The sequence below is a fragment of the Chanos chanos genome, chromosome 2 (assembly GCF_902362185.1).
Source record: "Chanos chanos chromosome 2, fChaCha1.1, whole genome shotgun sequence".
NCBI classification, from domain to species: Eukaryota; Metazoa; Chordata; class Actinopteri; order Gonorynchiformes; family Chanidae; genus Chanos; species Chanos chanos.
In genome coordinates this window covers 13,907,054-13,924,155 of record NC_044496.1, presented here as the reverse complement: position 1 = coordinate 13,924,155, position 17,102 = coordinate 13,907,054, and the positions used below count along the sequence as shown (strand labels likewise).

The window sequence follows — 17,102 nt, the reverse complement described above, 5'->3', positions numbered from 1 at the left end:
TTTGTCATGATTTCTCCTGGATTCCTGGGGCCAGATATTCTGACCCCATAGTCAAATGAATTATGTTGATTATGTCATTTGCCACAAATCACTGTCTCTCTGTCTGCAGGGATGGTGCTGCTCCTGCCTCAGGTACCCAGAGGAGCAACACAGTGACCTTTGCCACGCCCTCCACCCCTCCTGCGAGTTTACCTACCCAGCACCATGTCGGTTCCAACCCAATCTCATCCCCTCCGGACTCTGGCCCTGCCTCTGTCCGCGCTTCCTCCCTCCCTGCCTCTGCCTCCTCCCCTACCCTAACGGACGTGTTTGGACTGCCCACTCCACCTATGGGCAGCGGGGGCAGCGAACGCTTCAGCATGGGCTCGGTGAGCAGCCGGTCGCCCTCCCCCCTCACACTGCTTCAGGCTGCCTCCAACAAGCCTTTCGCCAGCAAGCCTGTCGTCCTGTGGACCAAGCACGATGTAGCTGACTGGCTCGAGAGCCTCAACCTCGCTGAGCACAGAGATGCCTTCATGGACAATGAGATTGAGGGCTCACATCTACCCAACTTGCAGAAAGAGGACCTTATAGACTTGGGCGTGACCCGCGTGGGCCACAGGATGAACATAGAGAGGGCTCTTAAACTGCTGATGGACAGATAAGGGATGGTTTGTCACTTCCTCCTCCATCCCTCATTTCTCGCCCTCTCTCTCTCTCTCTTATCTCTTTCTGTGTGCATCTGGACCAGACCAGACACGACAAGGGTAGAAGGATGCCCTACAGGCCTCTGTGCTCACACTTTTTCAATCATCCTTCTTTTGATAATTGGTCTTGCTCTTCCGTGGAGAGTGCGTTCTGCTGCTCCCATCATTTTCTCTGTCCGTTAGTCAGAGCAAACCCTGTTCTGGAGGACAGAGAGATTGGGAGCAACCTTTGGATTTACATCCAGCAGTGTTCCTGTGTGCTTCAGATGGAGAGTTACAGACCTCCTCCTCATACAGTGAGTAGGTCCTAATGTCCTTACCACTTTGGAATACAGACTTTTTCAAGCTGCCTCGTCAGGGGACACCTAACCAGCTGAGCTGGGGGCTCCTTTTCTATCTTTGCTAGAGTTTCATCAAATAATATTTCATCAGTTAAAATGACTGGAGTTATGTGTAATGGATGCAGCAGCCATCTAGAGATAAAACTCCTTAGATAAAGAAGAACTGTATTTGTTTCTCACTTGTTTGTGTTAACAAACTCTTGCCAAAATGCTGGCTCATTCTAATGTAGGCACAGAAACACTCACACTCTCTCTCTCACATGCATTCACAAAGAACCACAGTTGGCTACGTCTATACATTACAGTCCTGTCCTAAAGGCACAGGGGCACCAGTGTAGCAGCCCTCCTGTTTCTCAGTTACCCTGGGAGATTCTCATGTCTCCAAGGAGGGTGTGAGAGCTTGATAAACATGTCTGATTCATCCTTGTCTTCCATTTGAATGCAAGTGAGCAGGAGTGGTACCCCCCTCCCCCCACCCACCCAACCCTCCAAGTCTCTGGACCCCTAAACACTGATCTAAAATGTGTGCCAGATAACAGAGATACTATTTTAATTTTTAATTTTCTTTCAGATCTACTGTCATTCAACTGTCACTGCCTCTTTCTTCAGACATTTTTCTTGCACACAATCTTTCACAATCATTCAATATCAGAATCTTTTGTAACCTTTACTCATTTCACATCATTTACTTTTGTAAAAATATGTTCCTTTGTGTGAAGTTTTAGTGAGCTATGTATGTGATATTACTAGAGAGTGTTTTAATATTTATATGTATTGGCAATGAGAGCAAAATGCTACTCTTTACTGGCTTGTGGGGCCACAGTCAAATTAAACAAACAGAAAAACAGATTGTAAAGAGTTTATTGCTCAGACATTAGACCAAAACTGTGCAGTGTTGCTACTGTGGCCAGGAACTGAAAAGATCAGTATGCTGCTATCATAACATGAATGATGGAAAGAGAATCCTGTGAAGATATTCACTACTGTTGGCTGCTGAAAGGCACCATAAAATCTCAGTAGTTAGTGCACATTCAATAATTGGAACAGTATAGAAGACACCCAAAGTGAGCACAGACTATGACTGTTTTCAGAGACAGCATTTACCTGCCATAGCAGATAGGTGGCACTCTACTGCAGGCGTTGTTTAGATGGAGAAGTGGCTAGAAAGGAGACAGAATCAGACACTGACTGGAGTTATTCATAATCCCATCAACTTTCATAATGGTTTTATCATCAACATTTTCTTCAGCACTTCACAGAATATGTATAATGTATGAAGAAAAGCACTGAGAAAGAGAGAGTAAACTGGTATTTCTGACACTTTCTTGTTTGGCATTTACCTGCCTATGTTCGCATGGAGGGGAAAAATGATGGTAAAGAGGCCATGGTGCCAAAGTTTTATGTATTTCCTATTGGTTGTGGAGATGAAAGAATATGTTTAGCATGTAGACACATGTTATCACTTTAGGGCATCAGGTGATACAATCACTCACATTTATTTTCACTTACTTTGTCTTTCAGAGTCTCAGAGTGGAAGGGCAGGGGTCTCAGGTGAACATATAACCCCATTCCTTTCAGAGAACATTATTATTAGCTTGAATTTCCCCTGCAAGTTGTTTTTGTAGTTTTGTATTTTCGCTCTTCTTTGAACAATATTTATCATTACATATGTACAAAGAGTAATAGATTATATATATATATATATATATATATATATATATATATATATATAATCAATGAATTATTATATATATAAAGTAGTAAGAGATTTATTTAATAATACATCTCCTGCATACAAATATTCATGTGATTAAGGCTCCAGAGCACAACAGCACATGCTTTTCAAACTCTTCTGTATGAAAAGCTTTGGAAGAACCTTGTTTCCTAGCAGTTATTCTCAACCAGTAGAGATGGGTGAAGCTCTGTATTAGTGGTGAGAGATTTTGTGGATGGTCCTCTCTTTTGTGGCTGTGAATGCTTAGGTGGTCCTTATCCCAAACTGTATGTATGGATGACGTACAGGTGACTATAGATATTTTGTGGGAAAGGAAGGGAATTGGCAAGCCTGTTTTGAATGTGGGCTTGCCTAAGTTACGCTGCTATGTCTCTATCCTTTTTAAATAGATCTTATTTTACAATAGCAGAGCGTGAGAAAAAAAAAGCACAGTATTTTTAATGATTTATATAGAGTTATATGAAATTTTATAGAGCTATTTGACTGAAAACAAATGTTCAACTGAAGTGTGGTTTGCCAAAAAAAAAAGTATATAAATGAAGAAATAAATCCGTTTAATAGGTTCCTGAGTTACATAAGAAGCAATATTTATTTCCTCGGTTGTGGTCTTCAAATTTAAGAATGATCCTTACCCCTTCTACGTACATGACCCCATGAACTGTTCCAGAGAAGTAGCCAGTTTTGCAGTGAGAAAAACAAGACACAAATTTGTTATCATCTGCCTCTGATATATTGTGATTACCTTTGAAATTACAATGACTTAGTTTGTGTATAATATGTGTTTGACAGACCAAAATATCACTTGCTGTAAATGTATACATAATTTTCAGACCATTTCATAGCAAATGATCTGAAGACACTTACAGTATGTTATATATAAAAGCTACAAAAAAAAAAGGACTAGATGTGACTGTTGACTTTTTGGAACAACATATCACTGAGCTAATTTATATGTGGAAATGTAGAGTTAAGTAGTAGTAAAGTTTAAAGAAAAGTTAAAGATCATCACTTTGTGGATCAGGACATGCTGCAGAACTGGCATGCCTCACCCCCCCCCCCCTCACAAAAGAACCTCCTCTTTCAGTCAGCTATGATTTGATTTCATTATAAATTGTTTTTATTTTCTTTTATATTCTTCATAGGTAGTAAGCCGTTTCTCGCTCTACTTTGTGTAAAGACCTGTGTTCATGTTATCTATGTTGCTGTAATTTTGTGCTACCAGATCCTCTTATTTAGGAATAATTATGGAAATGAAGAAGAGTCCCTGTAACCGCACTCTTTCCCCTAAAACCTAAATACTTCTTGTATGGCAACCAAAATTGACTGTAAGAAATAAATATAATATTGCACTATGTGTATTTTCCTTTAATGCAAGTGTGGGCTTGTGTGTAAGAGCGTTTCTGTAGGGCAGTTCAGTCTCATGTAATATTATGTATATATATGTATGATGTATGTGTGTGTGTGTGTGTATATATATATATATGTACACACACACACACGTGTGTGTGTATATATATGTATATATATGTGTATATATATATATATATATGTGTGAAAAGATCTATTCACAACCCCGATCATCTGTCTTCGTGCATATGTAAGATTAGGGTCTCCACTCAAAGCTTTTTGTAGTACTGTGGGAAAGAAAGATCGAATCAGAAGAGCACTTCCATCCTGTTGCTAAGTGGCTTGACATAATGTATCTGCTTGTTAAATCTATGAAAGTGTATTATTACATTCATACAAATCCTCAGACATAACCAGCAAGTGGGGCTATTACTTGCACTTTACACTGGGAATCGAAATGGCAGGACATTCAAAGAGGACCTAAAAGTCCATATCCAGATGACCTCATAAAGTATTGACCAGTTTGAATCTGTTGCATAAAATAAGGAAGAATTGTGGGCCAATTGCACATTCTGTCACACTGTCCCAAAATAAGGAAAGTAGTTTATATTCCAATAATATATGTAAGAATTTGCATGAAGTTACTGAGAAGATAACTGAAATCAGCAACAAGCAAATGAATAAAAACCCAACTATCCTGAAATGATGGTTTGAGCCACAGCAGCCCATACAAAGATGCTGTGTTCTTGAAATATATATTTAAACTGCTCTATTTACAAGTGTAACACATGAAGCCTACTGATCTTATCTCAGTATTTGTATATGAAGAGGTGTACACACACACACACACACATATATATATATATATAGAGAGAGAGAGATGTAGCTGATTTTATATATTTATACTACTGTCATTTCTCTATGTACTATCTGACAGCTCTGACTCTGCAGAGTCAGTACTGTGCATCCTCTGACAATAAAATGTTGTCACAAAAAAAGTGTGAATCTGGTGACACATACACACAAAAAATGCTACGATGAGAAAGTAGTATAAACTGACATAAAATACTATCATAACTTATGCATTATATGTGCATTTGTTCTGGAAAAATAGGTTAATGGAGCAGGTCAATCAAACGTCAGTGTTTCTACACCACCTAGTGGTACACAGAAAATATTGCAAGCAAATGGGTGAATTATAATAGTATAGACTTAGAACAGAACCATTACTATTATAATTACAAATTATACAGGGCATTTTTATTACATTTCTTTCTTTATTTTCCTAAATTATTCCTCATATTTTGCATAGCAAATCATCTGTGTTGTTAAAGGGATCACAATCCTCTATTTCATTTCAAGATCATTTCAAGATCAAGATCACGTGACGTGTCTGTGTGTATGAGAGATGGGCTGGGCTCTAGGCTGTATTGGTTCAGCAAGAACACATACTTTTTTCTATTTTTAAATTAAGGGCATGATTCTCAATTCTCAGCACATCCCGGCTGGTTCTTCTATTTCCATGCACAGTTCCAAAAGCTAATTAGTTCATATATTTCACTGGTACCAACATAAAGGGGTAACTCATGCCCCCAGCAGACAGTACAGCCTCCGTTTCCAGTACGAGTAAACGGTTCAAACCTATGAAGTTTCTTTCCTTTTTTTTTTTTTTTTTTACTTATAAGTTTGATTTTTAAAATGTTCTGACATGCTGTATGAGAGAGCCCCACTTAAACATGTCCCTGAAAAAAAAAAAATCTGCATGATGCATTTCAACTATCCATCTTTTATTAATTGAAATTTTATATTCTTACAAAAAAGAAAAAAAAAAAACAAGCATGTGATGAGATTTAAGCGAGAAGTACAGATAAAAATAATATATCTGGAAAGGTCACTTTATTATAAAACCCCAAACCAACTGATGATGTGATGAGTAATGCTACAAAGCAGTTACTAACGAATATTACAGAATTCAATTCTCCAACACACCAGAATGGGATTGTCATATGTCACCCTTTAAAATAAATGCATATCATTAAGCTAACACACAATCATTATTTCCCCCCCATTATACTATTCCATCAGAAACACTAAATCATTTGAATCCACTCTTTCTCTTTTTTCCCCCTCCATACAGTATTGGTCGGTTTTTTCAAAGTGGCCCCAAATTTCATTAACCATTACCCATGGACTGTACATTGACATGGACAAGAACAAGGGACTCAGACACAGCATTACATGCCCATGAGAGAGGCATACACACTTCATCTACACTTAACACATTACACAAGACATTTTCCTTTCCATGTTTTTTTTTTTTCCCTCAATATATATCTCTCCAACCATGTGAAAAACATATTCCTTTTATACACAACTTTGTACACTGTCTATGGATGGAATTTTCTTTCTTTTACCAAAAAAAATGTTCACTGGGCCACGAGTGATAAATGAGATACTTTTGCTACATGCCAATAAGAGGGAAAATGACAGAGGCAGTGATAGTTTTATCTCATCGATTTTTGGCCTCTTTTCTCTTTCTATTCTCAAATACTGTAAATAAGAATATCCCCTCACCAATTAGTTTTCAAAGAAAGGCAACTGAAAATCAGAAGCTTCAGAAACTGCATATTATATGACTTAGCGTGAAGCAAGCGTGCCTTTATCAGACTATGGAAGCATGATTGATTTTTTTTTTTTTTTTTTGTAATTATCCATGGAAAAAAAAAAAAAAAAAACACTGTTTATTTTACTAATGTTAATGCTCTGTGAAGTGCTATGAGCTCTAATGTCTTTGGTGATCTTAACTCTTCTCCATACAGTACACGTCTGTCTCCATCAGTTCGCGATGCTGAGGAGGTTAAAAGAGTACCACATTCTCTAAAATACCAACAACCTCATGGCCAGTCATCAATACTAAAAACCGAAGGGATGACCTCTCTTTGACCCGTCTGTTGGAGACTGCATGGGCCGGTGAAGCGGGGGCTGAATACAGATTATGGGTGAGAGGGCGGGATCAATAGGAGTTCTAATTACAGACTAAGTCAGATTAAGTCAGACTAAGAAAGTTCTTGCTCTGGTAAGAATAATGTAATATTAGCTTCCTCTCTCTCTCAGGACAGTCAGGTATGGGGAATACCTCTAATATCTACGTAGTCTTAGTGTTCAAAAAAAGGTAGGAAAGAGAAAGGAGAGAGAGAGAGAGAGGGAGAGAGATAAAAAAAAAATAGCAAGAGGGAGAGGGGAAAAGGACTAAGCAGAAGAAAGTAAAAGAAAGAGAGAATCAAATAAATGAAAAAACCTGAGACTGCCAAACATATTGTAGGAAGTGCACCACGAAGGACAGAGAGTAAGAAATGAAGAGATGAAGAGGAGTGAGAAAGCCCCTCTCCTCCAGGGAGTGGGGATGACGGGCCTCAATATGGCCAGTTTTGTCCTTACGGCCGAACTTCGACGTAATTGGCTGGGAAAAGTCCATATGCCCCGCGACACACACCCCTCCACCAGCCCTCATCAATCATCTCTATGTTTGTGATGATGTCATCAGGATCAAAGGAGATTTCATCATCGCCAGCTAAGAAACACACAGGAAATGAGGTCATGAAACAAAATATTCATCACAGCACACTGCATTTCTTGTCTTGTGATAGTTGTTGTCTTTGAACGTGTGTGCGTGCGTGTGTGTGTGCATGCGTGCGATTGAGTTCACATATGAAAATGTATGGTGTCATCTCATTATTGTCCTGTGTCCACTCACCAGCCTGATAGTCATAAAGAGCCACAGCAGTCACACCCAGGTCCTCTCCATAATCATATGACTGGGTATCTGCTAACACACAAGCACACACAAACAGACATTCAACAAGAGAAACACTAAAACAGTGTTTACACTGGCTTTTAAATCTGACATTCAAACATGTACAACTACAGTACTGATCAAGTAAAGGTCAATGATGTGACTGTGGTCGTTAAGTTACGGGTACTGACTCTCTTGTTCTGGGTTCTGGTAGAGCTCCTCCTGGACCGGCTCGTATGTTGGCTCAGAGGACGGTACCGTCTCATATGTTTCATCCCCGTTTTCAGCCGTGTCATTGGTGGGTTCCTCATACAGATTTGTGTTCTAACAAACACATCCAGATGTTCTTAGCATTTGGCCATTAACACAGACACACACATACTTGTACAGAGTAGGAGGATTCCAGAGATTAGACATAAGACTTAGATGATTGGGTGAACTACTAATTATCAATGAGGATAGCAGCTCAAAAACACCAATACTGGACAGTCTTGAATTTTTGGCTTAATTTATCTAGTTAGCTAAGAAATCCCAACCCCACCCCACCCCCCAGGGACTTCTTTTGAAAACCCACATATAATCGTGGCTCTCATACTTTCAGACACAAATAATCCTTGTGCAGTACAATGTCATAAGATACAATCCCCAGCAGAGGGCGACAGTGTAACACACTAAAAAGGGAAATCTCTCCAGCAAGGGGAGTGTGTCTTTGGTAATAAAATGACTGTGTTTGCGTTGTTCATGTGAGAATAGATCATAGAAACTATTTCACTCAGTGGGTTTATGGCTCCTTGGGACAGACAGAGTGTGATGTTGATTACCTCATAGACTTGTGTAGCTGGGGGTGTGGGACTTGGCTGAGGTGAGGGAGGTTGGGCTTTGGCTGACTCCTACAACAGAGATATCACTTATTAAGCCAAATAAAAGACGCTCACAGTGAGCGAGAGAGAGAGAAAGAGAGAGCGAGAGACAGAGAGCGAACAAGAGAGTTTAATCAACCAAACATATACATATAAACATGTTCAACAGCCCAAAACCCTCTAACTCACTCATTCATTCATTCATGTGCACCAGAACGTGAACTTACATAAACATATCCCCCACGCATATAAACTGACACAAATGCTCCTCAAACAGCACACCTCATTCGTTTTGCGCGCCTCCTCCTGCTCCTGTCTCTCCTTGGCTTGACGTCTGGCCCTCTCTTCTTCTGCTCTTTTTCTGTCCTCCTCTTCTTTCTGCTTCGCAATGTTCTCAAAACGAGCCTTAATGCTGCTAGCGCTAGCGCCAGCTTGAGAAATGACGGGAAAGAGAATGAGGGAGCGCAGCCATCGACACAGCTTTATGTCTTATGTATACCATTTCACTTCATGCTCTTACCTGCTTCAACAGGCTTGGTTCTCTGGTAGGCAGTGCCTGGTTTTTCCACTTCCTCAAAAGTTCCGGCACTCTGTGAACAGCGAGAGAGACAACCATAAGGTATAGAGACCAACTACTGTCTGAGTTACTCCTCACTTCCCATTTCCTAAGCACAGCACGAGGAACGTACCTTGTCCATCCTGTCCTTCTGGACACCATATTTCCCTCCAAAACCTTTGGAGTAATCTAGAGAGACAAGACAGAGAAACCTTTAACACGCCGATAAAGATCAAATAACTCGACGGATGAGAAGTTAGAGAAATTCATAGAGAGGGAGCTCATGCAAACCTGTTAAAAAAAAAAAAAAAAAAAGGACAAAACACATATAAAACAAATACATCACAAGAGCCATTAACACAATATTTTTTAGCAGCCAACTTAATGGCAAGCCAGGAATCAATGTATGGTTCTGTAAGCTGAGTCTCAAGCACTATTCTGGATGCTAGGGCTTGGCAAAAAGGCAATGGGGCCAACACAGTGTGGCCATCATGCACACAGGGGTATGTTTTCATACCACAGGCCCAGAAGCAGAGGAGGATTCAGGTGTTCAGAGAGGTGTCGGTGGTGAAACGGGAGAGGGAGGGTCGCTAAAGAAATAAATTAATAAAGACAAGACAAGACATACGGGGGGGAAAAAGGTAAACAAGGGGGTGGTGTGGGTCATTCTGCAGCATCTGCCAGGCACGACCTAAACCTTCGGTACATCTAACAGATGTTTACATGTGGCAAAATACATAGGCCCATAAAGGGTGCAATGTACTGACAATATCAATGCTTGGGAGCACAGCCAAGACGTATTCTTTCAGCATTAAACTACGGGTTAACAGAGCTTTTGCAAGCATGTCAACGGATTGTGCCACTGAGCGCCTTAGAGTGAGCGTGTCCGTCATTGAGAGACAAGTGTGGATGGGTTTATAAAGAAAAAGGGGGTGTGGCTCTGAAAAGGGAGTGTCAATGAAGCCAGGCCAGCGCTATATGAGGTAACTGTATTTCAGAGAGTGGGAGGGGTGAGGGAATGAAGGGGAGGTGACTATGCCTTGCTGAGACTCATGTTTGGCCAGGCTCTCTTTATGCTCAAAGCCCAGAGCACACTTGTCCTGCTTCTCCACCTCTACCCCGTACTTCCCTCCGAAACCCCGCTTATAGTCTGTAAAAGGCCGCACAGAAACACAGGTAAAGACACATACATACAGACACATACAGACACGTGTAATGACAAAACGGTTCGTACAGGACGCAAACTTCACACTGAACAAACTAACAGGAACACTCATTATCACTCCACGGACAGACACACACAGCTTTTCCTCTGTGTTAATCGGTCACCTCTAGATAAGGCCAGGAATAAGCTGTGAGAAGGAAGTCATTTGCATCTGAATAGAATATGTGGACAGAAGGAGCCATGAGTCCATGACTTTGGTGAGAAAAAAAACAACTGTAATCAAACACTTCCGTCAGTGCAAAACACACGTGACGCCGCAAAACACTTTCACTCAATTTTGTTGAAAGACTTGGGGTTAAATATTTTGACCTCTGATAAAACTGGGTGGGTTTGGATTGGCTGGATTCTTCCACCAAGAGTCACACTTTCACTCACCAAACCAAAAGAGTTAGGTAGGTAGCCAATGGGGGTGTGTGCGTGTATGTGTGCTCACATGCCTATATGTGTGCCTCTATCATGTGGTTGGATGCAAATAAAGTGAACGGACTAGCCGTGGGAAGCTTACCTTTCTGAGACTCGTGGAGCTGCAGTTTCTCCTGGTGGTCCCATCCTACAGCCGACTTGTCCTGCCTGTCCGTCTGCACTCCGAATTTCCCACCAAAACCCTTCACATAGTCTACACGCATTCAAAAGCATTATTAATACGCTGAGAGCATAACACTGTTACTGTAACATGAACCAGGGCATATCATTACGTTTTCCTAGTCTAAAATTCCTTATGGCTGACATCAACATATGTCACACTACAGCTGCTGTTTTATAGTAAAGCATAGCCTTCTCTGTCTTGTAAAGTACAGGACTTTTGCAGTACAGCAAAAAAGAAAAATCTTGATACTGACAAAACGGAAGTTCAGAGAAAAACACATTTTTCTGGTTGTTTTGGGGATGGTTATCTTCAAGTTAGCTAATGCATACAGGTTATGTGCGTATACTTGTGGTATAAACGCATGTCATGACAATGTCTAATGCAGCAGAAGGCATTCCATGCATTCTAAAGCACGAAACCACAAGTCTCTCTCTCCATTTCCCAAGAAATATAGATAGTCAGACATTGGTTGTCCACCATTCGTTGTTGTAGTGCTTAGTTATCATAAATCAGACTACACAGAACAGAGACCATATAGAATAGAGACAGTGAAATACTAAATTTTAAAAAGTAATAATTGAAGTCTTCCATAATGTTTTTACACTCAAAAGTTTTTTTTCTGGCCTGCACCAATGAGAGAGCTATGTTTGCAAAGACAAGCTGAGCTGATATGAACTCTGTGAGGTGGGAACATGTAGGTCACACCTTTCTGAGACTCGTGCTTCTCCGTCTTCCCCTGGTATTCAAATCCCACCGCACTTTTGTCCACCTTATCAGTCTCCACTCCAAACTTTCCACCAAAGCCTTTGGTATAATCTGAGGAATTCCGCATTGAAATGGAGTAAGTAAAGCATGGCAGATCAGTTCAAAGTTTTGCTTTGCTCATACTGAATCTAAGCTCATGCTGAATCTCAGCAAATCTTAAATATATAAATATGCCAGCTAACGCAACAAAAACAAGCCATGAATTCTGCAACAAATAGTAAAAAAAACAAAAAACCAAAACAAAAAACATTTATAAATTAAGCAGGTTGTCAGCATCAATATTGCCAAATCCCTTGGATGGAAAGGGATTACACACACTTTGGGAAGCCGCACATATGTCTGTGAGTGTGTGTCTATGTGTGTATGTGAGAGTCAAATGCAAGGTAAGCGGGTGGGTGGTTGGGTTGGGGGGGGGGGACAAACCTTTCTGAGACTCATGTTTCTCAGTTTTGCCCTGGTAATCAAAGCCGACAGCACTCCCGTCCACTCGGTCGGCCTGCACCCCATAGCGCCCCCCAAACCCAGTTGCATAGTCTGGGTATGATCACACAGCACAGCAATCAAGCAGAAGGGAGAGGTGGGGGACAAGGGGAGAGTAGATGGACATATAGACAGATAGAGAAGAAAGCAACAGAAATCATACAAGGCAGGAAGCAGCAGGAATGGGGAGGCTCATAAGAGCTACATATCTAAACTACATGATCATTTGTCTATGCATCTAATTCTACTCCCACATTTTAAAAGCACATTAAAAATAATGGTAAAAAAAAAGTTTGAACGTTACGCTGATCAGAAGAATTCTCTTTAAGCTGAAGTCTTTAAGCTGACTTGGGAAAACAGACAAGGCTAAGAGTAAAATGATTACATGGCGTGTAGTATACTGAGAAATGAACCGGTGATGAAGCTAGGGTTTGCGTGTGAGCTCGAGCCTGCATTGTAAGCTCATGTACATAAGCATTTTATCTTTGCCTGTGCGCATGTATGACACAAAGAGCAGAAGCAAAACTCAGCAAAATAGTTTGCAGTTCTCCCAATGTCTGCAAAATAACCACTGGTTTTTAAAGACAAAACCCTTCTTCACTTGCATTCTTCATCAAAAATTGAATGTCATAAGGATAACCACATCCTCCTCCACAGTCTTTTTTACAATGCTAGTTCTGAATCACAGCCATAATGGGACATCACAGACGAGCTCTATAAGGGAGTACTGCACAGGAAACAGAGCAGGGATAATGGATTCTTCACTCAGGCAAACAAATGATTATTACAAAGACACAGCATGTCACCTTTCTGAGAGGCATGTTTCTCAGTCTTTCCGGCATAATCAAAGCCAACAGCAGACTACAAAAAGATAGCATACATCAATTAGTAATCAGATGTAAAAACAGTCTCTCAAACAAAGACAGAGAAATACTACAAACAAGGCCTTTGACTCAAACATTAATATGGTGACAACACAGCATCAGTTTTCCTCTCCAGGAAGTGAAGCAGTAGCTTGTATTGGCGACTGCCATACCTGATCCACACGATCGGCCTGCACGCCGAATTTGCCGCCAAATCCCTTGGAGGTGTCAGTCTGGGAGCAGTGTTTGGACAGCTTACTCTGATATTCATGGCCCACAGCAGACTGACGTAAGGAAGATAGAGAGAGTGCAAGACACGGAGAGAGAGATTTTTAAAATTCTCTTTATTTACCATTAAAAAAAAACTCAATTAATCTGTTGTCTGCGTCACAAAGTTCATTGTGTAACAACTTGGCCACAGTGTCAGGGACATGACAGAGAATGTGCAGTGGGAGGCTGAGTGATGCCAGTATGTGAGAGCTTGTTAATCCATCCCATGCTCTACTGAGCAAGGCTCTGTCTTTTGTTTTGTTCACAGGTTCAGCTGGGCACAGCTGCGTCAGCACATTCACAGACTGGCCATTGGAATGGATAGTGTGTGTGTGTGTGTGTGTATGTGTGAAAAGGATCTCTATCACGACCTGTTAACAAATTAACCCCTTGCTACAGCAGGAGAGAAATCCGAGGTCCAAGAACACACACATACACATACACACACACAGCAGGGCAGTGGTAATTACACGAGTCAGGCAGATATGAGCCAGATATCTAGTGACATAACAAGTCTCACACAGAGAAGACTGTCAGTGGCCAACACCCCAGACACAATGAACTCCCTTACAATCCTGATCTGTGAATGTATGAAACTAATTGTGCATAGTGGTACAGTTTATAATTAACTGACTCAACAACACCTATATAGATGGCAATCTAGATCATCATTTTCTTTTGTAAAATAATCCAGATGTTGGCAAAGGCGGTCTTGTTTGCTCTCCTTTTACTCTGAATCTTGTATCCCATTCCCTAACACAGGATTCAAGACAATTTTTCTGTGGGGACCTTAATACCATCAAAGTGCAGTGACTTTGACATTGCTTTATCTATTTTTAAATCTGTTGGACTTCACATATCATATTTAACAGATGTATTCATTCTTTCTGCTGTTAGTGGGATTTTGTATTGATCTGCTTTTACAGCAAAGAGGTTTGATCAGCAGATTATGTCACTGGCGGTTTACATTGTGGTACTGTTTACATGGATCCATTTCATCTCGCTACTACTAGAGTGAGGGCAGCATATTCTCTACATCCAAACACTAGAAATCTTTCAGCCAGCTTGAAAACCGAAGAGTAAGGATGAGGGGAAGGGTAGGAGAAAAGAAGTTAGTTAGCTAGAAGAGGATAAGGAATATCACCTTGTCCATGCGATCTTGCTGTACACCAAATTTGCCCCCATAGCCATGAGAGGCCTTGGGCATAGTCTCCAGCTCTTTCTGTTTCAGGTTAGTGTGCTCGGAGGACACCTTCTCACGTAGCTGATGGATACTGCAGTCAGATATATGAGTGACAGAGAGAAAACACGAAACACATGTGTCAGTCTCTACAGTGTACCTTTCAAAGTCATACATTTTGCATACATCATCTCCATAATGGACTATATCTATCTATCTACATACATACATACATACACACATACATATTGCATGACACCAGAATTCATGTTTTACAAAAGTATGATTAAAATAATGAAAACTGTTTATAACCATGGAAGGGTAACTCACTTGATGTGTTCCTGGTGTCCTGAGCCTTCCACTGTTTTAGCTCCCCATCGCTGCTCTTTTTCTGTCACATCATTCTGTTTTAAAAGAAATATAGACTTACACATGGTAGGAAACAACGGTGAGAGTATACAACAAAAAATACAGAAAGAAATAAGGAAGAAACTAATGACTGCTCAAGGACTGACATAAAACAACAACACCACCTAAAAAAGACTCCAGTAATGAGGAAACTCTTAAGGGACCAGCATTGTGGAATGTGCAGGCTAAAGTAGAGACGAGCTGAATTAAGTTGGGTTTGAACAGCTCCTACCTCAAAATCAGGGTCAGTTTCCCAATCATCCGCTCCATCATCTACTTTAACAGATACTGTCTGACCAGCTGCTGCCCTCCACATCTGGTAAAAATGTACAAATGCAAAGGAAAGAACAACAACAACAACAAAAAATCAGTGATTGTAATATAATTTCACAGAGAGTTGTTACATGGGGACACAAGTCATAACACATTTAAACTGCAACATAAAAGAGCTGGAGCTAGATATCACAGAAGTACTTTATAAATCCCTGAATCTACACTTTGGTTCTACAGGTCCATTTGAAGTTGTTTAAATAAATGGAATAATACAGCTTGCTACATAAGCAACGTCTTCTAAATTGTCACAAGTAAATACAAGATAGATTTCAGTGGTTTCAGCAAAGCCTAATTTCAGACTAGGGGAAGACTCATTATTCCATTAGAGACAAGAGCAATTTTCACTCTGATACAGCAAGGCTAACTGCGCATCTGGGTTTCATAAACATTAAGTGCTGCTCTTTTGTCTGACGTGGCTCTCATGAGTTCGCAAACTTGAGGGATTGTACCCCACTAAATTTGAGGACTCCCTCTGCTGTCGTTTTGGTACGTCAAATTTGTTCGGTAGACGGAGATACCTTGCGCAAGCTATATTACCACACCCAATTAACAAGTAACTACACTTCGCAATTTCGGGCCTATTGAGGCACAGGAATTCACGAACATACCACAAAACCGAAAATGTCCGTGTTTTACCATGTAACCCTTTAGATAACACACCCAGACTATTATAATGTAAGTCGCGCTGATATGGTTTTGCAAAGGTAACTCGTTTATTTACTGTACTAGGGGATGCCTAAAAACACAGCAAAACAGGTCATCACCTGTCAGGGAAGGGACGACAGATGAGATTTTCACTTATTTTATGTTCCTTGTTGTCTAAAGTTATTTGGAATAACGTCAGATATCATGACAGCTAAGTAGGCCATGATCAAACATCAAGATAAATTAAAGACAGCGTTAGCTAGCTATACGTGATGGCTAAGAGTCCCAGGAACTGTATTTAACTAACCATATTCTAAAAAAAAAAGAATAATAATTCCACAAAAAATAATTGGCGTTAATGATTTAGCATTACGTCATTAACACGAAATTACCATAACAACCAATTACGAGAAAAAATGTAGCAATGGATTTCCTCTTGACAAGTTCCAAAGACGTTGTATTTACCTTGTGTTCTACCACATAATGAATAAATTGTATACGTAAAAACGAAGAAAAAAAATGAATGCCTAACAGAATGAATTAGGCATACTAAGAAATGCATTCTCTACAGAGGTATTTCCTGTTTTAGTTCCCTGGTTGTGTTCTCTGTGCAAGAATGATTTAAGATTCTTGCTCTCCTTTCATCTTCAGCGTGTGTTTATCCGATCCATCCAGTGCGCGCGATCACCGGCCCATCATCAGGAATATTTCATACTTACATCTTACACCTTTTCCGTCGGCGGTTCAATCACTGTAAAAAACGTTAAGTATATAACACAAAACCCCAGAGCAGAAGGACTCGGAGATTGCTAGAAATATTCCAATGCTCCGCTCTTCCGGCTCTCCCACTTTTCCCACTTCCTGCATGGGGCCTACAGCACCACCTGGATTTGGAAAAGGGGAAGTGACGCTGGCAGACTTCATTTTCTGAATTGACCTAGATTCCACGTAAAGCATATAAAATACTTATGTATTACTTTTGTGTCACACTTGGATTATTAAAAATAATGCTACATCTGAACAGACAGT

General features: G+C 40.4%; 2 protein-coding genes across 3 annotated transcripts in view; one reads left to right on the top strand and one right to left on the bottom strand.

Annotated features, from left to right (window-relative positions):
• LOC115830170 (SH3 and multiple ankyrin repeat domains protein 2-like) overlaps positions 1-644 on the top strand; it is an 82,755-nt gene extending 82,111 nt beyond the window's left edge. The window contains exon 25 of the mRNA XM_030794219.1: positions 141-644. Within this exon, the coding sequence (XP_030650079.1) occupies positions 141-644 (504 nt within the window). The remainder of the gene's footprint in view (positions 1-140) is intronic.
• Positions 645-5,942: 5,298 nt separating this feature from the next.
• cttn (cortactin) lies at positions 5,943-16,882 on the bottom strand. Of its 2 annotated transcripts, XM_030766155.1 has the most exons (17): positions 16,793-16,882; positions 15,328-15,411; positions 15,018-15,091; positions 14,652-14,781; positions 13,411-13,521; positions 13,181-13,235; positions 12,318-12,428; positions 11,835-11,945; positions 11,049-11,159; positions 10,358-10,468; positions 9,452-9,507; positions 9,283-9,352; positions 9,045-9,193; positions 8,724-8,792; positions 8,094-8,226; positions 7,864-7,935; positions 5,943-7,680 (listed from the first exon to the last, which is right to left on the bottom strand). In XM_030766155.1, exons 2-17 carry the CDS (start codon positions 15,409-15,411, stop codon positions 7,544-7,546), a joined length of 1,584 nt encoding a protein of 527 aa, XP_030622015.1. In that variant the 5' UTR covers positions 16,793-16,882; the 3' UTR covers positions 5,943-7,543. The 2 variants fall into 2 exon arrangements, with proteins under 2 accessions (XP_030622015.1, XP_030622016.1); XM_030766156.1 differs by lacking the exon at positions 10,358-10,468.
• Positions 16,883-17,102: the final 220 nt, after the last annotated feature.

Coding starts and splice junctions, on each gene's coding strand:
- cttn (XM_030766155.1), bottom strand. CDS start 15,411: ATGTGGAGGGCAGCAGCTGGTCAGACAGTATCTGTTAAAGTAGATGAT. Junction 13,522..14,651: donor AGCAAGATCGCATGGACAAG/GTGATATTCCTT, acceptor TCCTTACGTCAG/TCTGCTGTGGGCCATGAATA. Junction 9,194..9,282: donor AACCAAGCCTGTTGAAGCAG/GTAAGAGCATGA, acceptor TCATTTCTCAAG/CTGGCGCTAGCGCTAGCAGC.